This window comes from Phacochoerus africanus, chromosome 10 (assembly GCF_016906955.1).
Source record: "Phacochoerus africanus isolate WHEZ1 chromosome 10, ROS_Pafr_v1, whole genome shotgun sequence".
Classification (NCBI taxonomy): domain Eukaryota; kingdom Metazoa; phylum Chordata; class Mammalia; order Artiodactyla; family Suidae; genus Phacochoerus; species Phacochoerus africanus.
In genome coordinates, this window is record NC_062553.1 from 3544119 (window position 1) to 3566546 (window position 22428).

General features: G+C 60.4%; 1 protein-coding gene across 4 annotated transcripts in view; it reads right to left on the reverse strand.

Moving 5' to 3' along the window:
* SORCS2 (sortilin related VPS10 domain containing receptor 2) overlaps positions 1 to 22428 on the reverse strand; it is a 463077-nt gene that overhangs the window by 334227 nt on the left and 106422 nt on the right. The window contains exon 1 of one of the 4 annotated variants that reach the window (XM_047798312.1): positions 13527 to 13729. The exons of the other annotated variants lie outside the window; for them this stretch is intronic. Within the exon in view, the coding sequence (XP_047654268.1) occupies positions 13527 to 13532 (6 nt within the window). The 5' untranslated portion in view covers positions 13533 to 13729. Of the gene's footprint in view, positions 1 to 13526; positions 13730 to 22428 lie in introns of those variants that run through there. 4 annotated transcript variants of the gene reach the window in all.

Sequence of the window (22428 nt, forward strand, 5' to 3'; positions counted from 1 at the left end):
GAAACCTGGGTGAGTCTTCCCACCTCCCGAGCCTCGGTCCCCCTCACATGTGAAATGGGCCTGGAGGGAGGGTGGCGAGCAAAGATGGGAGGGGCTGCTGGCATTTAAGGATGAGGGTTGCTGGTGAGCAGTCGGGAAATTCCGCCTCCACCTGCCTCCTGCAGGACACACCTGCCGTCTGACACAGCCGCCTCCAGCGACCAGGAAGGCGAGAAAGGGGGCGAGAGGGAAGCAGAGCGGGGAGGCCCACGTCTGCAGAAAACAACCCCCCACCCGGCCCCGGGGGGCAGCTCTCGGCAGGCCCGGGTCTGAGGGAGCCTGCAGGCGGCATTTCTCTCCTGTGTTTTGGTTCTCTGCAAAATGTTTGGGTTATCCAAGGGTCCGCCCTCCCTTTCAAATCCCCCTCCCCCCCAGGGGAGGGTGCGGAACAAAAGCGGATTCTTCTTTTTTGCTCCCTTTCCCACACTCAGTGGAGACCTGTACAAACCCATGAAAAACAAGTTGCCTCTTGCCCTGTTGTTGGGATACATGAGCTGGAGCTCAAATGGCCTGGAGATGAGAACTGGGAGTGGGGTGGGGGGCGTGGACAAGAATTTCCAGAAATGTCGGAATTCCAAGCACAAACCTGGACCTGACCTTGGCATTAGTACCAGCTCTGGGCTGAGCGAAGGAATGTAGGTCCATCTGTGTAAAACCCTCCGCGGCTCCCCATTGCTGCAAACATCCAGTTCAAAGTCCCTACCCGGGTGTCTCAATTCGCCTCCTTGGCTTTCTTTCCCCCTAACCTCCAGCCACAGAGCCCACCTCTCTGTTCCCGGAAAGCACCTGCTGCTTTGACCGCCCTGTTCTCTCTGCCAAGAGCTCCCCACCCACCACCTCCACCAACCGACGCCTCCTCGCCCGACAAAGCCTGCTCAAATGTCACCTCTTCCACGAAGGTTCCCTCAGCACGATCCGAGGAAGAGGCCCCCTCCCCTCACCGTGCCCAGGGCACTTTATGCCACCACTACCACCCGGTGCCAACAGACCACCATGACCAGGCCCGCAGCACCTCCCATAGTGGATGGTGACCTCCAAGAGGGCAGGCACTGTGTCCCACTCGGCTGTGCACCCTCAGGCTTGGACACAGCTCAGCGCAGACCCCGTTCTTGTGGCCCTGGGCCATGAGCCCTCCCTCAACAATCAGTGAGGCCCAGGTGGCCCTACCTGGCTAATTCCAGGATTCAAGTGCATCTAGGAAGGCTTCGAATTACAAATAAAGGCTCAGCCATGAGACTGTCTACCCATCACCTACCCATCCAACCATCTATCCTCTTAGCCACCCATCCATTAACTTGTCCAGCCATCTATGCCCACCCCCAACCCATCCACCAACCATCCACCCACCTACCCAGACATCCATCCGTCCATTCACCCAGCCATCCTCCGGCCAGCCAGCCAGCAATCCATCCATCCACCCAAACATCCAGCCATCCATCCAACCCACCCATCCACCCACCTACCTACCCACCCATCCAACACACGTTTCTTGAGCAACTACTATGTGTCAGGCCCTGTGCTAGTCCCGGGGACACAGCAATAAACACAACAGGCAAGGCTTGGCCCTCACAGAATTCACAGCATCAAGGGTTTGAAAGACAACAAAGAATTAGAGGGTGCGAGAAGGGCCTGGGGTATTGGGAGCAGAAGTCACAACGGCTAAGGAAAGGGGAGGAGGGGTCCCCAGGGAAGGAGCTGGCAGGGGAGGAGGCCAGGCCTGAAAGGAACCCTGGGATGGCAGCAGTGGCAGGAGGGGGGCCGAGAAAGAAGCAGGGGGTGTCGATAGGAATAAGAGGATTGGGGGACTTAGACGTCAATGCAAAAGCCACGGGGAGCCATAGAAGGCTCTGGCGCTGGACGGTGTGGGGTCAGCTCTGGTTTTAGGAAGCTCCCTTGGCTGCGAGGAGGCCGGGCCAAAGGGGGCCGAGATAGGGGATGTTAACTCAAAGGCCAGCCCTGCCCCTTCCACCCCATGAGCTATGGAGCTGACTCCTCTGTGGGTTTCAGGCCACAGAAACAGGGTCTCCTGGGCCCCCTCCCCAACCCAGCTCAGCAAGGAGACATGTTTTGACAGAAAGAAACACTGACCACAAGATACAATTCCATGTTCCAGCTATTTCATCCATACGCTGCTTCCTTATTACTTTCAGATGCTTGGAAATCACCGGCTTGGAGCCTTGGGTGGGGAAAGGCAGGCGGCCGGGCGGGGGCTGGATCCAGGTCTCGGGAAGGCAGAGGCAGCCGGGTCTGGCCTGGCTCCATCCCAGGGGCTGGGGACACATGGAACCCTGGGCCTCAGGGTCCCCATGTTTCACAGAGAGGCTGGACTGGGAGGTCTCCCAGATCGGCCCCTACCGCGTGCCAGCGCCTGCACAGCCCAGGAAGGGCCTCCCAGCCAGACACCCCGGGGGTCCTAGCAGCCCCCTCACCTGCTGTGGAGCAGCGGAGGACGTCCCACCACACGCGCTGGAGCACCAGCTGGCCACAAAGGCCCTGCCTCTCAGGCAAGCTGGCTTGGCACGCGGGAGCTCACTTAACACCCTCAGTGACTGGGTCAGTAACGAGCGGGCCCTGTGGGCGGGCGGGCAGGCGATTCCCTTTGGCGGAAGATGAAAGAATAAGCCAAGGGCAGTGGGGGACCCCGACGTTAAAGCAGCCCCACGCCTCATGGGCAGAGGGAGCTGACAGGCCACCCAGAGGCAGGTGTGAGCACAGGGTCCTGGGATGGCTGCTCCATCTAAACCCAAGGCAGGCAGGAAACGGGGGTCCTGGCAGGGGTCCTGGGCCAGGGGCGTGGGGCAAGCCGCCCTCCTGCCCGCCTGGCCTCAGCCGTCTCCTGCCCTCCGCCTCCTGACCTGGTGTGCTGACCACCGTCAGGACACCGCACCGTGTCAAGGACACTCCCGGGCACTGCCCTGTGAGAGGCGCTTGGTGGCCAGGGCTGCCGTGCTGCCCTGCCCCATCTCACTGACCTAGGAGCCCCGTCGGGTCCAAGGGCCGCATACAGTCAAAGGCAGCTCTGGAACGGGAACCAGGCGCATCAGACCCCAGACCCCTTCTTCTGCCTCCCACTGCGCCTCGCCCGCATCCCCACCCCCAGCTCTCCCATCTGGTGGCCGGGCCCTCGTGCTCTGCCGAAGGCAGAGGTCACAGCAGCCACAAGGCAGCCAGGGAGGTGGAGGACTTGGTGACACGGTTGTGTCCCCCACGGCATGTTCCGAGAGAAGTTCTAGCCCCACCCACGGGGTGACCTCTCCTGCCAGCGTCCAGTGGGGTGGGGTGGGGTGGGTGGGCGAGGATTAAGCCCTTCCCACTGGGCTCTCTCCACCTCCCGCCAGCAATCTGTGCGACTGAAAGCTGCCCCCGGGGAGGTGCCCCGCCCACAAAGCCACCACAATGTCACCGAGGGACATATTCCAGTGGCCAGGCCCGGGCTGGGGTCAGGTGGGGAAGGGGACGTCTCCAGCCTCCCTGGGATCCACGCTGCCCCCCGAGCCCAAGCAGAGGCAGGTCTGGTGTGACAGACAGCTCAGCCTCTCTCCTGAGGGCGCCCAGGCAGTACTGCTCCTCTAGGAGCAAAAAGCAGAGAGGCGCACGAAGAAGCTGACCGAGCTGCCAGGGCTGCTGCTGCCCCCAGCAGGTGCTTCAAGCCCTCCTGGGCCTGGCTGGGAGCTGCCCGAGTCAGCGTGGCCTTTCCTGGGACCACTGCGTGCAGAACCCTGCCGGCGCCGAGAGAAGGATGCTGTCCTTGTGACAAGGATAAACAAGGTGACCCACGAGGTGCCTGGCACACAGTAGGTGCTCATAAAACCCGGTTCTTGCCTCCCTTTTCCTGTGCCGCGGGAAGCCTGGGGAGGGGGGGCAATAAGAAGCCGCACACCTGAACTGTCCCCCCCACTGGACTGGCTGGGTGACCGGGACAGGCACCCACTCTCGAGACGGCCTGGCGGAGGGGGAGCACCCTGCCCCTTCCCGGGCGACCTCCAGAACTCACTTCCACCCTCAGAGCCTCTGTGGCCCCATCTGTCACGTGGGGTTCCCAGTGTCCACCTGGCAGGGGCTAGAGGTTACACCAGAGGAAGGACTCAAGCCGCTTGACCCTCTGCCTCTCACAGAGCCCCACGGAGCAGCCTAATCAGTCACCTGGGAGCTCATTAGAAAGAGAATCTGGCTTCACCCGACCCACTGAATCAGAACCTGAATTTTAACAAGATCCCAGGGGATCGTGGGCGAATGAAAATCTGAGAAATGCTGCTCAAGAGGCTCTTAAAGAAAGGGTGGGCCTCCCCCCAACACCCCGCTCGGATTTTAAATCCATCCCTGACCTGCTCAGGCTCCAGAGCGCTCTCCTCCCACCTGCAGCTGAATGAAGCCGCACCTGCAGCATCTCTCAAGAGCCCTGGGTCCCTGCCCCATCACCTGCGCATCCGCAGACACACCCTGCCTCCCGCCGGGCAGGCCCCAGCTCCCGGCTGACTTGCCTGAGCGTTGTGCCACCAGTCATGGGCACACGTGGCACGTCCCTGCCCCAGCCCTGCCCAGAGAACTTTCTCAGGCCCGAGACTGGGATGCGCACGGACATGGGTCACCCGAGTCCCAGACTGGCCCTGCCTGGGTGGTTTCCAGACTCCTCTGTGTGGGCAGAGCCTCAGCCCCGTCACACAGCCCTGTGGGGGTGGAGCTTCTGCCCTTCCTTTGCCGCCTCCTCCATGCTGTCCCCCAGCCCCTGGCCTCGCTCTGTCCCTGGAGCTCACCAAGCATAGACTCCCTCGGGTCTTTAATCGACTGTCCCCTCTGAGTTCCACTCGTGGAATAAATGTGGTGGGAGAAACCCAGCCACATGCTCACCAGGAGGCCCTGGGAACGTCCCTTGCCCCTAAGGCTGCTTCCTCGGTAATACGAGCAGAACGGAACTTGCTTCTCAGGGCAGGGGAGGTGCCCAGGCAGGCCTGGGTGCGAACAGCACTACAGGGAGCAGAGGGCTGCCCACAGCAGTGTTGAGTTCGCTTCCAAATGCCACACTCTACTTCTCAAGTCTTACTGATTTCTAACTTCTGGGGGCACTGCCCCAAGCGGAAGGAGCTGGGAGACCTGCATCCACAGCCTAGCTGGACACCTGCCGTGAGCCGGCCTCAGACACCCCAGGGGCCAGGCGTGCAGGTGGTGGTGGAATCAGAGCCCCGTCCTCCAGAAAGAAGGTGGACGCCTTTGGCCCTGCTGCCCTGACCTGAACCGCCCAAAAGACTCCTCGTGGTCGGCAGACCGAGGCCCCCAAAGCCGTCCACGTTGTAATCCCCTAAACCGTGACGGTGTTACCTCGCATGGCCAAAGGGACTTTGCAGGTGGGGCGAGGTTCACCATCTTTTTGTATGTTTGTTTTCCCTTTAAGGACTGCACCTGCAGCATATGGAGGTTCCCAGGCTAGGGGTCGCATGGGAGCTGCAGCTGCTGGTCTACCCAACAGCCACAGCCACAGCCACAGCCACACCATATTCGAGCCACATCTGCAGCCTACACTACAGCTTGCAGCAAAGCCGGATCCTGAGCCCACTGAGTAAGGCCAGAGATTGAACCTGCAACCTCACGGACACTATGTTGGGCTCTTAACCTGCTGAGCCACAGGGGGAGCTCCAGTTATGGATCTTGAGATGGGGTCATCCTGCATGATCCAGCAGCCACAAGAGACCTTACGAGAGAGCGGCTGAGGGACCAGCTGCCAAGGAGGAGATGGACATGTGCCCTGGAGGGAGGGGCCTGCAGCACATGAGGAGGGGGGCGTGAGCCCAGGAATGCAGCATCGAGGACGCGCAGGGCAGGGAACAGACGCTGCGCTGGAGCCTCTGGCAGAAACGGGCCCCGCACCTCCTTGCCTTCAGCTCCTTGGGACTCCCGGCAGGTTCCCGGCCTCCAGAACCAGAAGACAATAGCTCCATGTGGTTTCCAGCTACAAAATTTGTGGTCACTTGTCACAGCAGCCAGGGGAAACGCATATCCTCTTCAGGGTTCCCTCCTGAGATGAGTTTGGCACAGGACTTTGGGTTGAAGGTTGAAAACTCTCCCGCAGGCCAAGCTTAGGGTAGGGGTCCCAGCTGTCAGACGACCCCCTCAGCAGCATGCGTGACCAGCACGACCACCACCGACTGCTCCCCCAGGGGCTCCAGGCAGCGGGCAGGAGCTGTCCTCGGCAGGGAGCAGACCGTCCTTCGGACGTCCGGCTCTGCCCCAGGCTCGTCCGTCTCCCCCAGCTCCTCACCCCCCAGGGGTCTTCCCAGGTACGTCGCGCGTTACCTGCCTCCCGCGTGGCAGCCGGGTCCCACGCAGGCCAGCTCTCAAAGCCCCCACTGAGAGCTGGAGCGTGACCCGGTGGCCTCGCCGGGAGCTCTGAGTCACAGGACTTGGAAGGAGCCTCTGGAGGCTCCCGGGGCGGGGACACGGGCTGGGGGATTCAAAGGTCACTTCTGCTCCAACGCAGCCTTTGTGCCCGAGGCTTCCGCGTCTGCCAGGGCCTCGGGCAGAGCGTGCCCCACCTAACCATGGTCGTCGGCTGGTGGTGGTCTGTCTGGGGCCTCTCGACGCAGGGTTCTGGTCCTGCCCTGAGCCAGTGGACGGGGTGTGCACAGCCAGCAGGGCTGCTGGATGAAGGGGCTCGTTCTCAGGCTGGGAGGCTAAAGGCCAAGGGCTACACATGGGGAAACCAAGGTCCCCAGGGGGCCGCCCTTGGCCAAGGTCACCAAAGGGGTCAGTGGCAAAACCACTGCCGTCCACAGTGTGGTTAACGACGACCTCACGGCCGTAAGTGCACGAGGGAAGGACGGGCCGCTGGCTGCCTGCTGGGTCCCTAACGCAGAGCACATGGAAGGCGCCCACAAAAGCTTCTGAATAAAGGAAGCAGCTCCAGACTCTGCCCGGGGCTGGTCCTAGGACAGCCCATGAACGTCACTCACTGACAGGCCTGAACAGCCCTGACTGTCAAACCAGGGCGGCCACGAGGCTGCAACAACGAACACGCGTCAAAAGCGCAGTTCATGCACCGAGCAGCACAGAGCAGGCGCTGGGCCTCCGCGGATGGGGAAGAGAAGAACGCGTTACTGAGACTGTCATGGTGGCGTCCCCAGCCTCGGGAGCCCGTGGGCTGGAGAGAGACAAGAGAGGGCCACGCATGCCTTCAGCAGGGTGTGGTCAGTAGCCCGAGAGAGGTCACAGTGACATCTGGGGCCTCCATGCGGGCAGAACCCTCACGTGTCGGCAGAAGAAAAAAGAAGCTTCTCGGAGGAAGGCAGGTGGAGACTCGGCCCCAAAGGGCAGGAGAGCTTCCGATGGGCCCAGGCGGGGGAGGAGCGAGGGCTGGGGGGGGCGGGAAGATCGGCGACGCAGGGGCCAGGATGCTGAGTAAGGAGCTGAACCCATGTCTAGCCAGGGCCCCAGAACGTGAGCTTGCTCAGCAATGGGGCCTTTGCAGACGGGACCATGTTAAGATGGGGCTGTGCCAGTGAGGGAGGGCCTGCATCCAGACTGGAGTCTCAGAGTGCTGGGGGAGGGGGTTCGGACACAGACAGGGAGGAAGGCCACGACGCAGCTGCAGGAAAAGACGCCGTGGACGGCCCAGAGCCACAGGAGCCACAGAGGCCAACGAAGCCGATGAGGCAGGAGAGAATCTTTCCTAGGGCCTCCGAGGGAGTGCGGGTCCCGACAGGGGGTCTCAGACGTCTGTCCCCAGACCCTGCAGAATGAATTCTGAGTCTTAAGCCCCCACTTGTGGCATTGCTCATGCAGCCCTAGGAAACCGGTGCAGCCTCGCCCGCCAGCTCCCCCGTGAACCAGAGCAGAGCAGAAACAGGACGTCTGGCTCCTCATCGAGGTGACGCAGCCGCGGAATGCTTGCCAAGCAGCTGTGAGCAGGGCGGAGGCGCGGAGGCCCATCTACGGCGGGGGGCCGGGGGACAGCAGGAAGGCCGCTGCATCCTGACTGCCCGCCGTCCACCCATCAATGGGACCCTTCAAGAGCGGCGCACTGGCCCCGCGCCAGCCCTCCTGCCCCCGCCGCCCTGCCCTGCCACCTCCGCAGCCCCGCTTCCTGCCCAACGCCACCCACGGAAGCAAGGCTGGCCTCTGGCCAGGCCCAGTGGGACCGCACTTCAGCCTCCCTCGTGCCCCAGGCCGGGAGGGTGACAAGAGAGTGACATGATATCAGCCTGTCATCACCGACATCACCAGCCTGCCTGGGTGCCACAGCCTGGAGGGTCTCCAAGGGCCTGGTGGGGAAGAGTGAATGAGGCTGGGCTCAGGCCCGGGGCGGGCAGTGGTGGGCCCCAGCCTCCGGGGTCTGCCAGGACCAGAAGCAGCAGCACATGCCCAGGGCCTCCTGAGGCTGGCACCCGGCAGGCCTCGGTCTTCGGATCCCACATGCCTCGGTTTCTTTATTTGTAAAACCCAAGTGGAGGGGCCTGGATGGCAGCCCCACGGCACCCAGGGGACACGTGCTCTGTGTAGCCGACTTTCACCATCCAAAGGCAGATGCCAGACGCCAGAACCGTGGAGAAACCTCCACCAGGAGGGCCTGATCCCAGCCACCCAGGACACACGGACCTACTTGGGGCCAAGCTTGTGTCCTGCAGAGGCCACAGAAGTCCCTGTGTCCTGTGGGAGGAGGCACAGGTGCAACATGGGCACCCGGCTCTGCAGCCTCGGATGCCACACCGAGCCGTTCCGGGAACCCCATGGCCCAGCGTGGAGCCTGCCCCCAGAAGCAGAATGAATTCACCTTCCAAGCTCATGCACTGTCTCGGAGCTGGGGGTCCTGGGCGTGGCCGGGAGGTCCACACTGGCACCCAGCACAGGGCAGTGGATCCCTCGGAGCCCGAGGGCCCCTCAAGTGGTTGACAGCAGCTCCATAACGACCCAGAGATTCAGCTCAAGTCACAAGTTTGCCCATGAGAAAGAGCTGCACCAAGGCAGGTACCTGTCTGTTTCGGTCGCAGAGACATCTCAAGCTCAGGCGCAGGCAAAGGAGGAAAGTCAGTGGCCACTGGCACAGGGCCATCGCTCTGGCCCCTGCGGCAGCCCCATGACATTAGGGGCCCTGCTGTCCCCATGTTTCAGGGGAGGAAACTAAAGACCAGGGTCTGCTCAGGAAGCACCCCATGGAAGAGATCCTGACACCCCTCTGCTCAGGATGCCCATCGTGGACACTCCTCTTTGCCTGCAAAGATCTCTTTGTCCTAGGCCCCCAGTGACCTGGCCGTAACCTGCCTGAAGCCTCCCAGGTCCCACAGTTCATCTCGCGAATCATCAAACCCCACTCCAGAAACTCCAGAACACAGCCTCTCATCACCTGCCTCTGGGCCTCCGCAAATGCTGATCCACCTATGCAGAACACCGTTCCCTGCTTCACCACTCTATGAAATCCACCTGGCGATCCAAAAATGCCTCCTCCAGGAAGCACTCCCTGCTCATTCCCAGGCTCTCTCCCCAGGGGTGTTGGGAATCCCACTCTCACCTGCCACCCCCCGGGATAAACCCTCTGAAGGTGGCTCCCGGCACACAGAAGGTGCTTGGCAGGTAGATGCAGGCAGAATGATGGCAGGTGGCATGGCAGGACCATTCATTGTGTGCCTGAGCAACAGAGAAGCCACAGGGCAAGTCCCAGAGCCCAAGCTGGAAGGAAATTTGGAGGTCACTTGATCTCCTGATCTGGGAAGGAATGTGCCTGAAAAAGCCCACCAAGGGGCCTTCAGAACTGCTTGTATGCTCCCAGGGATGGTGAGCTCACTCCCACTCTGGGAAAGCTTGGTCCATGTCCACAGGTTAAAACTGTGAACCTGCCGTTGAACGGAGCCACCCCCTCAGCCCCGCCCCAGCTCTCAGGGCACCCAGCAGAGGCCCCTCTGTGGGCATGTGAGGCCAACAGGATGCCCTGAAGTCCTTTCCAAGACACGGAGAACCAGTTGCTTCCTTCAGCTGTTCCTGCCTGCTTTCATTCACTCATTCATTCATTCATTCCCTGGCGGCTGGGTACCAGGAGAGGCTTTTCACCCATCATCTGATTTAAACCTCACAACGGCAACAAGCCCCATTTTTCAGACGGAGACACAGGCTCGTGGGGGTAGGTGGGTGCTGAGGGCCACGCCTGTACTCCTGCTCCTCCCAGCTCACCCCTGCTCCACCCTGTCCCCCCATAGCTACTGGCCTTGGTCCCGGGGAGGAGGCCAAGGGGGAAAACCCCTCCACCAGGTCCCAGCCTCCTGTGCCTCCTCATCTGTAAGGGGAGCTCACACCCGCCCCACCCAAGGGCTGAGAGGGTCCTGGAGAGGGTGGCAGCAGCCCAGCCCCCACCCCTGGGAGCCACCCCCCTTCCTCTGATGGGGTAAAACCCACCTGGCCACGTTCAGGCTCCTCCCCAGGCAGCCGCTCATCAGGGCCGAATTTACACTCATGAGGGGACACCAGCTCCACGGGTCAGGTACCGCACGGCACTGTCACCAGATGGGGACAATGACTTCAGCCCAGGCCACGCCCCCGCCCCCCCCCCCAGTTTAGGAGCAAGACAAGAGCTCTTGCACCTGTCACTCACACGTGACAAGTGTGTGTCTTTTAACCCTGGTGTCCCCACCCCATGCTCTTGCTTTGAGGCAAGATGGGTTTGTTTGGGGGGATGGAGGGGAGCTCCTGGCAACCAGCCATCACCTCGCCTGGTGCCCAGAGGGTGGGGAGGCACGCCTGTCCCATCCTTTCCCGCTTCGCTATGGTTACACTTTGCTGAGAGCGCGAGGTTGGGGGAGAGCGCAAAGAGAGATGGAGAGAGGAGCAAGGCCCCACCTCGAGGGCTCAACCGCAACACGGAGCTGACACAGTCCCTGACAGCGGGGGTGGGGGGCGGTGACACTGGCAGACAGCTCCTCCCTCCCCCCCGGCCAGCCCCCAGCCCCCTTCTAAGCTGCAGGGAACCCCGCTCGCCCGCCCCAGCAAGCAGGTGAATTCCTGCCCCCCTGCAGCCCTGTCTCACCCCTGCCACATGACAGAACACCCGTGTAGCGACACCCCACGTGGGAGAGGGAGCAGAGCGACACCCAAAGCCACTGCTCTGGGGACTCCGCCGAGGCAGCCTGGCTTCATGGCAAGGGAAGAGGCTTTAGAGCCAGACTGCCTGGGTTTGAATCCCAGCCCCGCCTCCTGCTGGCTGTGGGTCTGGGCACCCACCTCTACCAGCCTGGACACGCGGTCCATAAACAGGGGATTCCCTGAGGAGTTACCCCCACAAGGCGGGTGTGTCTTGGACGACAAGCGGCAGCTGGCAGGTCAGTCCCATCCCTCCCACAGCGTGCGGGGTGCACAGCCACGGCAGGAGCACAGTCCTTCAAACAAGCAGCCCTCGCGCCGAAGGACGCTTGCGGTCTCCTGGACCTGAAAGGACGCTGTGCTGTCCTGGGAGGAGAAGGGGTTTCTCTGGGGGGTGGGGGGATGAACCTGGACGTAGCAGACCAGGACGGACACCAGGAGGGAGGGGCTGACTCCCCCGGGTCCCGGGCAGCGAGCCTTCTGGGCAGGCATCTCCCCCACTCAGCCAGGACTGAGCTGGTAATGACCTTGCCCTCCCTCATGAGCTGGGGCACAAATGCCCTCTCAGAGGAGCCTCCCCAGACCCTCCCAGCCACACCGACATCCTGCTCTCCTCACCTCCAGAGCTGTGTGTGGGGAAGGTGAACTCACCTCCGCAGTCAAGACTCCGTCCTCATCTCTTAGGCCAACAGTGCCTCGCCAAGCGTCAGGAGGCCCACGCAAAAACACTATGATGCTCCTGGAATCAGCCTGCTTCACCTATAGTCTCCTGGACTTTGCAGCCAACCCCACTGCCCTTTTTGCTTTAGCTGCTAGGATGCTCATGTGACATCTGGTTTGGTTCTTTTCCTACCATTGCGTGCCCTTTGTACTAATTCCCTCAACTGCTTGTTATTTTAAGGTAGAAATACCGCTTTTAAGTAAGCATCTAAAGCCCTTGGTGGAACTAGGCAGTTATGAACACATCAATAATATCCAACATTGTGGCTAATTATGTAATGATCTAAACCCTACAAAGACTTTTCCTACGTTACAACACCCAGCAAATGCAGTTATGGAAACTCAACTCTCAGAACATTGTGGGGGAAAAGGACACGGCAGATTCCAGGAGCAACGGAGCCCTGGGCCCCAGGTGGGGTGGGGGTGGGAGGCGGGCACAAGCCGGGCAGGGGCTGCTTGGTGCCCTTGAAGCCCTGGCGCTCTCCAGCGGGCACTGAAGCACCAGCCTTCTCTTCAGCACCTCGTTTGAAAGTCAAAACAGGCCCTCCCCTATTTGAATCCAAAGCACAAGTTCTCCAAAAGAACGTCTTTGCAAAGCTTTTACCAGAGGACGTGCAGACGGGGGAGGGCCCGGGGCTGTAACTTTTGTGAGGCTGGGCAGGCAAGTGTGGGGTGTCACAGCCTCCCCCCGGGCACCCCTACCCCTCCACATTCCCAACTTCCTTTCTGTGTTGGGACTCAATGGGTACAATTAAGAGAGCACAATCCCCAGACCCTGGCAGAGCTGTGAGGATCCAGACACACGGGCATCCACGAAGGAAGGCCCCGCGCAGCGGGAAGCCTGGCACAAGGCAGACTCCAGCAGCACAAGGCAGAGAAGGCTGGGGGTAGGCGGTGGGCCATGCCGAGCCAGATGCAGCCAGGCTGGGGGCGGGGGGTGGAGGGGACGACACGTGTTATCCAGAGTGAAGAGCATGTGTTAGGGCCAAGGACAAAGGAGGGTGCTGTGGGGCACGGAGAGGGCAGCGCTGGCACAAGGGCTGGGCGGGCTGCTCCAGGGAACAGGAGCTTGAGTGCCGCCCCCTCGGCTCTCCACTCCCCGCTGCCCTTTTGCACACCACCCTCTGGCCACCGACTCAGTGCCCATCCCACCAGCTTCCTTGTCCTCATCGCCCTCTGCTCCCACTCCCAGGCCTGTGTGCCTGCGTCCCTCCCTGCCCCTGAGGACAAGCGGCAGGTCACTGGTCCGGCCATCCGTCTCACCCCCTCCACTCAAGCAGCCTCTAGACAGCCTGCTGCAAGCCCAGCCTGATGGCAGGAGCAGGCTAGGTGCTCAGGGTACAGTGGCCTGCTTCTTGGTGAAATCTCACCAGGAACAAGCCAAGGGGCCTTGGCAGCTTTGTCATTTTCACCCGAGAAAAAAAGGTGAGCAGAGCCGCCCGAGGGAAACGCCTGTAAGTCAGGCCACAGCCCCGCTGCCTCCTCGTGCGCTGGGAATACATCGAGCACCTTACACGGATGGAGAGCCCCCTTCCCACCCTGGCCATGCCCTGGAGGTGAACACACACAGGGCACGCTCCTGCCGCAGGACCTCTGCCCCCGCTGCTGCCCGGGCCTGACCCGCAGGGCCTGGAACCCTGCAGCCCTCCCTCCCCGGTCCGCCGGTCCCTCTTCAGCTCCGGGCTCTGTGCCTCGATCTCCACGGCACTTACCTCCATGTGAAGGGACCTGTTCCCGACTTGTCTGCCTCCCTGTTGTGTCCCCCGTTAGAATGTCACCTCGGTGACAGCAGGGACTCGGTTCTGCGCCCTCTGAGGGGAATGCAGGAACCGGGAGCTTCGAGGTGACCGCCCAGCAGGGGCAGGGGCCATCACCCCACCCGGCCCGCCCCCGACCTTTCCCAACTCTCCACGGGCTAGTAACAGTGACACTTCCGTGCTGGACAGGGTAAGTCTGACCACAGAGCCATAGGCCCTGCCCCTCCTTCCTGAAACAGCGGCTCAGGCGAACGCGTGGATGTGTTTGCGTTTCTCGATTCCCCGTGAGCAGCCGTCTGGCGTTTGTCAGCTGTCTCTCCAGCCATCTGGCAGCGGGCTCAGAAAGCTGCGCCCTCTAAACAAACTGTCAGATGTGAGTCTTTCCAGCAGGTAAGGCCACACAGCCCAGGTGGAGGCGGAAGACCTAGACTTTTCCATGCTCACTGTTCCCAGACCTGAGTAAGAAGCCCCCTCTCCTGTGGGGACTCGGTGTCCCCGCGAAACCCACAGCTTGGATGGCAGAGGGTACGTGATCAATTGTGCTCTGCACCCAGCTGGCCCGGAGGGAATCCAGAAAGCGGACGCCTCCCCGAGCTGCCACCACACGGAACAAGGGCTCCCTGAGGCTGAGCCTTCTAAAACCTCCAGCATGAAATTCTCGAATCATCGCTCTGATTCCAACCATGGGGGTGGAAATCGATGTATAAGTGAGGCATCTAGTTCCCCGGCTTTTTTTTTTTTTTGCTTTTGCTTTTGGGGGCCATGCATGTGGCATACGGAAGCTTCCCGGCTAGGGTTCGAATTGGAGCTGCGGCTACCAGCCTACACCACAGCCACAGCAACACCAGGGCCAAGCCGGGTCTGTGTATACAACTCATGGCCATGCCGGATCCTTAACCCACTGAGCAAGGCCAGGGATTGAACCCGCATCCTCATGGATCCTAGTTGGGTTTATAACCTGCTGAGGCGTAACAGGAATGCCTCCCCTGCTTTTGTAAAAGACAGAATTGAATTCATTCACCACCACCTCGGCCGTCTGTGAGAACAGGATGATAATTTAAAGAAGAACCAGGGTGGGAGGGTAGATTAGGGAGCACGGGGTCCTGCAGCAGAGCAGAAAGCACAGGCCGAATGCTGACCTGGGATGGCACAGGGCCAGTTACCTAACACTTGGTCTGCCCATCTCTTGGTTTTTCTAGAGAAGCCAGAATTCCAGATTTTTATGCTAAAGTTCATGCTTTTTAAATGCTGGAAGATACCATGCGAGCCAGGTTAGTCGGAGGGCCCAGGCTGGTCCTTCAGCAACGACCCTCAAACCTAGCTCCGTTCCGAACCAGAAGGCCTGAACTGTCCACACGAGCAGCCCGACAGAGGAGGAGGGAGCGGCCCATTTCTGCAGAATGCGTCTGCCTCCAGTCCACAAGCAAGGTCTAGCACACCATCAAAAATCACAAGGCACAGCGTTTTTAGCAAAGAAACCCTCCAGACGGTGAGTGGAAAGGCACAGACCCTGGTCTTTTCGTGCAACGGGCCATCACTTAGAGACGAAAAGGAAAAACATGGATGCCTCTCGAATGCACCGCATGAAGTGAGAGAAGCCAGGCGCAAGGACCACCTGCCACGCGATTCCACTTACGTGGTATCTGGAAAAGGCAAAACCCCTAGCAGTTGTTTTGGAATAACGAACGGGGTGGAATAAAGAAGAGGACTGACTACAGACACCCAAAGAAATGAGGGGCAGCAACAGAACCGTTCGGTAACTTTTTTTTTTTCATCTTTTTAGGGCCTCACTTGTGGCATATGGAAATTCCCAGGCTAGGGGTCGAATTGCAGCTACAGCTGCCGGCCTACGCCACAGCCACGGCACTGTAGGATCCGAGCCACATCTGTGACCTACACCACAGCTCATAGCAATGCCAGATCCTTAACCCACTGAGAGAGGCCACGGATCAAACCCGCATCCTCTTGGATTCTAGCTGGATTCGTTTCTGCTGAGCCATGATGGGAACGCCCCATTCGGTTTCTTAATTGCATTGGTGTTGACATGACCATATAAGATTGTCAAAATTCTTTTTTTTTTTTTGTCTTTTGTTGTTGTTGTTGCTATTTCTTGGGCCGCTCCCGCGGCACATGGAGGTTCCCAGGCTAGGGGTTGAATCGGAGCTGTAGCCACCGGCCTACGCCAGAGCCACAGCAACGCGGGATCCGAGCTGCGTCTGCAACCTACACCACAGCTCACAGCAACGCCGGATCGTTAACCCACTGAGCAGGGGCAGGGACCGAACCCACAACCTCATGGTTCCTAGTCGGATTCGTTAACCACTGCGCCACGACGGGAACTCCAAAATTCTTAATGTATAGTATTGTACACCTAAAAGGGTCCATTGTAAATTCTGCCTCAGTCAACTGGAGGCAAAAAAAAAGAATGTTCTGGCCATGGAGGAGGAGCTCCGTGGGTAACAGCTTAATAACTGCACCCAAGTCCTAGTTACGCATCTATTACTGAACTGCTGGTTTATCTCCTTGAACCCTCCCCATGACCCAAGGGGTAGCTTCCATCAATGTCTTACATACAAAATCAGCCATCAAAGAGGCAACGTGAGCTGCCCAAGTTCACACAGCTGTGAGCAGGAGAGCTGGGGCTGTCCAGGCATGTCTGACTCCCTAGCAGGTGCTCACGGGGAAGCAACGCCAGGCCCTAGAGCTTGCAACATGAGGTCTGCAGGCCCAAGGGCAGGCTGGGGGTTCCCCACTGGGTTTCTGGCACCCAGCACAGTGCCTTGATCCTACAAGGGGCCATACACCAAATAGCCTTGGAAGCAGATGGCCGGGGGACAGAACTCAGCTCAGCCACCTCCTAGCTGGATGACCCAAGGTGACTCGTCTCCTGATCTTCAGTTCTCTGTCTATAAAATGTAGATAATATTTAACATCAGGATCACCTGGAGATGAAACAAAATATATGTGCAAGATGACCAGCCAGTATGTGGCACAGAGTAGGTGCTCAAGAAACAGAGTTACAGTGGCAGCTGCTGTACATACATCGCAGTACCAGCCTCTGTGCTGCCCGCGTCCTTCACGCCAGTCTGGACACTTATCTGAACATGTATTCACTGTTCCTGCCTCCAAGCCTGTGCTAGAAGTTTCTTCTACGCAGCGTGCTGTCCCACCAGCCTTCTCTACTCCCAACTGTGGCTTCGAGGCAAACACAAGCAAAACTCCTCTCCCGTTGGGAATTCAATCTCACAAATAAGGACAAAGAAGGGCGGGAAGGCTCCATGCTGTCCCCACCGAGACTGCCAGGCTCCCGCACACACACACTTAGACGCCCAGCAAAGGAGACACTAGACCATGAAACTGCCTCCCGTCCCTGGGGTTGCCAGCCTTGGGAGGTGGGCTGAGGAGGGACAGTCAGCTGACCCGTGTCTGTCTCTATCTGCTGTCCGGAGCTGACGAGGCGCTCCCGGGAAACACCCCCAGCCCAGCCCCTGGAAGATCTGGTGTAAGAGAAAGGCAGCTGGACTGAGCTCTAGAGATGTGGGTTCGAGTCCTGCCTCTGCCACCCCTCGGCCGGCCTGCCGAGCCCTCTCTGGAGTGTTCTTTCCTCATGTGCAAAGTGGTGCAGGTGCTTCCAGAATTGAGACGCTCGGAATAAAACGCAACAGGTCACAGCACTACCTGAACTCCTTCCTGACCTCAGGCCCCTTGCCCCTGCCTGGCCCTGCAGCTCCCATCCTCACCTGCTCTCACGCCCTCCCCCACCTGCCCCCCAACTCCTTCCAGAGTTCCCAGCCTAGGCGCCTGCCACGTAACTGACTATAGATTTATTGTGCTTATCTCTTCACTGCCAGTCCCCTCACCCCAGAGTGCCAGCTCCACGAAGGCAAGGTTTTTTCTGCTTAATTCACTGCTGTGAAATTGATGGCTGGATAGACAGGCAAATGGGATGAGATGACTGGATGGACAGGGGATGGATGGATGGATGGATGTACAGATGACTGGGTAGATGGATGGGTGGATGATGGACGGATGACGGCTGTATGATGGACGATGGATGATGGCTGGACGATGGCTGGCTGGATGGAGGGGTGGATGGATGCCGGATGGAGGATGAATGGAGAGATGATTGAAAGAATGAATGCATAGACAGGCAGATGGGTCCCTAGCCTAGTCTGCTCCTCAGTGCTGGGGAAGACAGGGAGGTGGGGAGCAAAGCCTGCGGGAAGTTGTTGGGTGGAGAAGCTACGAGCGTGACTCGAGAGAGTAGAGGGCAGAAGTGGCTGAGCAGGGAGGGAGACGACGAGCCGAGGGCCTTCAGAGGCGAGAGAGAGTCCGCCTCAGTAGCAGAAAGAAAGGCTTCCCGGGAGAGGGGGCGTTTGAGCTGCGTCAATACAAACTACCATGACACCGAGGGGAAGGGTCCTCCTGGAAGGAAGGGGGGCATGAGCAAAGTGACAGGTGGGAGAGAGGCGATGTGACCTTGGAGTCCCCAGCCTCCTCGTCTGCCCCCCACCCCCCCAGGCCTTGAGCTCCTGTCACGTCCCCTCCTCCTGCAGCACCAGCCTTGGCCTGACCCAGGCGGTGAGTGCTTCCTGCTCTGACGCAGGCGACTCACGCGGCGAGTCCACGCGGCCAGAGCCCAGGATGCAGTGGCACGAGTGAACATGGAAAGAGCACGTACCGAGTGCCTACGACACTCCACGCACCTAACACGCATGACCTCAGTGACCCCGAAACGACCTGGTCGTGGTTACACATGGGAGACTGGCCTCCCCGGGGTCACCCGGCCAGGCGCTGGCAGGGACTAGGTTTGAGCCCAGGGCAGCCGGCTGGAAGCCCCTGGCCGTGCGCAGTTGGGGGCAGGAGAGGAAGAAGGCGAGCAAGCAGTGAGACCGGGCACAGCTCCGGCGCTCAGGCCTCCACGCCCGGCGCCGGGCGACGCTGCAGTTGGCTGACAACATCTCCAGGGCCTGCTCCGTCGCCACCTAACATTCCGAATGATTAATCAGGACACACTAAGAAAATCCATAACTTTCTTAGGAACACCAGAGGGAGGAGCCGTGAAAATACCAAGTACCAAGCCGTGCCTCCTGTTCTGCAGCCTCTCCTCTCACCTGGGGGGCTGGCTTGGCCACTGTCACCCCATCACTGCACCATGTGGCTACATAAGGAGACAGACTCCAGGTTTAAAAAGTGCAGCTGAAAGGACCTCCTGAAGGGAGGGGGGCTCTGAGGTCTCCAGCCTCTGCCTGTGTTTCTGGAATCTTCCTGGACAGAACCCCAGCCCCTACCCATGCGTGTCCCCTGCGTGTCACTCCTGCATGCCCTGAGCACCCGCTGTGGGGTGGGCTCTGGGGTCTGGAGGAGGTGAAGATCCTGCTGTGCCTGCTCTCGAGGGGGAGTCGTGGTCCGCTTGAGCTGCAGGAAGAAAAACAGCATCGCTGTGCGGCTTCAACAACAAGCCTTTGCCTCTCGCCAGCTCTGGAGGCTGGGAGTCTGTGACCGGGGTTCCCATCTGCTCAGGGCCTGCTTCCTTCGTCTCACTGGGTCCCCACCTGGCGGAAGGGGCAGGGGAGCCCACCAGGATCCCTTCTGTGAGGGCACTAATCCCATCCCCGGGGGCTCCACTCCCATGAAGTAGGCACCCCCGCAGACTCCACCTCCAAACACCATCACACTGGCGGGTGGGCTTCAGCACATGATCGGGGGGCGGGGCACAGACCCCGAGGCCGTGCTGAGGTCCAGCTGGGCAGACAGGTGAGAAGTCAGAGAGCCAGGGCTGGCCCAGGTGTCGGCTGCGTGGAAAGAAGTATGGACTCGTCTCTGGAGACCAGGGAGAAGATCCGGCTCTGCGGGGTCCCAGGACACCCCACAGAGGAGGGGATGCCGGAATTTGCTGGACTGAGGGGGAAAAGAATGGCCTTCCGGGCGAAGGGAAGACTGCGTTGGAGGCAGGCTTGGGGGGAGCGCTCCGGGGAGCCTGGTGCCTGGGAGGGGCTGAGGGGGAGACATCCTGAAAGCAGGGTGGGCCCAGACGCCATCCCGCAGCACCGGGAGCCACTGAAGGCCCTGGGGCCAAGGGGTGACACCATCTTTGTCTGTTACACCAGAGCCGTCTTTGGAAACGTCACCCAGGACAGCGTGGATGTCATGGAGGCAGCAAAGCCGGGGGTGAGGCTGCTCCAAATGAATGGTGAGGCCAAGCAAGCACCCAGAAGATGCCACGTCCAGTTCAGTTTTGCCTGCTGCCCTTAGTGACCTCAGGCCTGGGCCACAGGGGTCTTTCTGTCTGTCCCCAAGGCCTTCTTCCTCCTGGTCCTTCCCCAGCCAGCCCCCTGCCAGGGCAAACCCTCCCAAGCTCCACTCCTCTGCCCTCTGACCGAGGGCATTTCCCTCACCTGTGCACCCCCCTCCGGTCTCCCGCAACAGGGGGGAGCTGTATCTTCTGCCTTTGTGCTCCCAGCCCAGCACACAGTAGGTGCCTCACGATTTTCCAACCACTGAACGGAGGACAGATGAGCCTCCACCCAGACGGTGCTGCGTGGAGGGTTTATCTGAACCAACCACGTTTACGCCATGGCCTTCCCACCTGCAGGTGCCCTGTCAGCGTGTCTGAACTGGAACCCATCATCGAGATGGCTCTGTGAGTGAAATTAGCTGTCCTGCCCTCCCCTAGCCCAGGCGCCTCACACAGTGGGGACCCACAGATAACAGGGAGGCCTGGTGGCCACGGCACCCTCTGCCCGGCTGCACCACCTGTGCATGAGGCCTGGGAGGGTCGGCCAGCCCCAGGCCCAGCTGTGCTAGGCATTTACTGCGTAGCTGGTTCCTGCTCAGCCCGGAGGCCCGGAGACCCCGGGGGACCCGACGCCAGTGCTGGAGTCTCAGATGTCCAATTACACAGCACACGCTTCGTGTTGCAGGGAAAAGACCCCTGATGGGGTCCGCCTGGACTGTGTGACAGCCAAGTGGGGGCAGGGTCTGCGCCGTCAGTCCCGGGGCGGGGGGCGCAGGGCAGAGCGCCCGGCGCACAGATATCTGTTCCCCCTCCAGCAACTCAGAAGGTCCAAGGGCAGGACAGCACCTGGGCTGAGCACCAGCCCCGCCCTCTGGGCAGCTCACTTGACCCTGTGATGCCTGATGGGGCTGGTGTCCTGACCCCAACCTCAGGAAGCTGAGGCTCAGAAACTGGAGGCCACCAGCCCAGGGCTGTCAGCGTAGACACCATCCTAGTTCCCCGAGGCTGTGGTGCTAAAACACCACAAACGAGGGGCTTAAAGCAACCCGGTGGGTCTCCTCACCAGAGGCCGGTCCTCAGTTAGGGAGCTGGCCGGGCCCAGCTCCACCTGGAGGTGCTGAGAAAGCACCCTTCCGGCATCTGGAGGACCCAGATGTGCCTTGGCTTGTGGCCGCATCCCTCCAGCCACTGCCCCCACCCACCTGGCCTCGCCTCTGTGTCTGTGTCCCAATCTCCTCTTCTTAGAAAGACCAGCCCACCTGCTCCAGCATCACCTCCTCAAAGACCCTGGTCCCTGGGTCTGGTCCACCTGCTCCAGCATCACCTTCTCTGGACCGGATCACGTCTGCAAAGGCCCCGTTGCTAAAAAAGGCCACACTCCCAGGTTCTGGGTGGACATGAACTTGGGGGGAACCCTGCTCAGGCCACGCTTCTTCCCCTACACGTGGCTGCTCTGAACAATCGCTGTCACTTCACTTCCCAGCACACCAGGCACAGCCCGCCCTGCTCCCCTTCAGATGGTTCGTATGGGAAACAGAGGCTCCTCCACGGCTGCGGAGCTCATTTCAGTCTCTCCCAATGCCCCCCCCCCCCACAAAGATTTCCCACCTGCTCCCTCCCGGGGCTTGGAGCTCCAAAGGCCTTTTTCTGCAGGTCAGATGGGCTCGCGTGGGGGGCGGGGGACTCTGGGCAGCATCCAGCTCCACTGGGGTCCCAGGGCTTCCGGAACTTTCCAGGACATCTGGAGGGAGGCTCCTGGCCGCGGAGGAAGCTGCTCACATCCATCACCCTCCTCGGGGGAGCTTCACCGCGAGGCCGTGGCTGGGCCGGCTCTAGGAGGCCGCGTGGGACCCAAGCCGTGGCCGCTGGCCGACCTTCCCGTGGCGCCTGCAGACATGACGGTCCCACTGTCTCTCAAGCGGGCCCAGGGCTTGGGGTGGGGGGCGGGGGGCAGCTCAAGAGCTCCTCCATGCAGGGCACACAAGCTCAGTTCAAGAAAGTCCTTCCTGCAAAGGACTGATGACAGATGCTGCGTGGAAATAGGAAGACCCGGCCAGGCCACAGGCTGTGACAAGGGGCACAGAGGGGCTCCCTGAGGTTAGGGGTGGGGACCCCCTCTTTGTAACCCAGCTCCACAGACCCCACGGCCATCACGGCAGCACAAGCTCCAGGGATGGTGGCCCAGGCTGGGGAGAGTGAGACCCAGCAAAGAAGGCCTGGATCTTGCTGGCACGTGAGTCAGGTACAGATGGGAGGGGGAGGAGGTGGGAGCAGACAGCGGGCAGAGGGCCCAAGAGAGCGAGGGGCGAGGGCTCATCTCTCCATCCAGGGAAAAACCACCTGGCGCCCCAGCTCCGGCAGGGCACAGGGCCGCAGTCCACCAGCCAGAGTGGACAAATCGCCAGCTGAGCACGGATCGGAGCCCGAGTGCGGGGATAAGATGTTTTAGTTACGCCCCCAAAAGTACAAAGGATAAAAGAGCAACAAAATACAATGCACACAACCGACAGGCTGCGCTTCCTCAGCATGGAAGACGCTGTCTTTCAAAAGACACTGTTCTCTTCAAGAGACGAGAAGGAAAAAGACAAGCGCAGACTGGGAGGAGATATTTGCAGATCA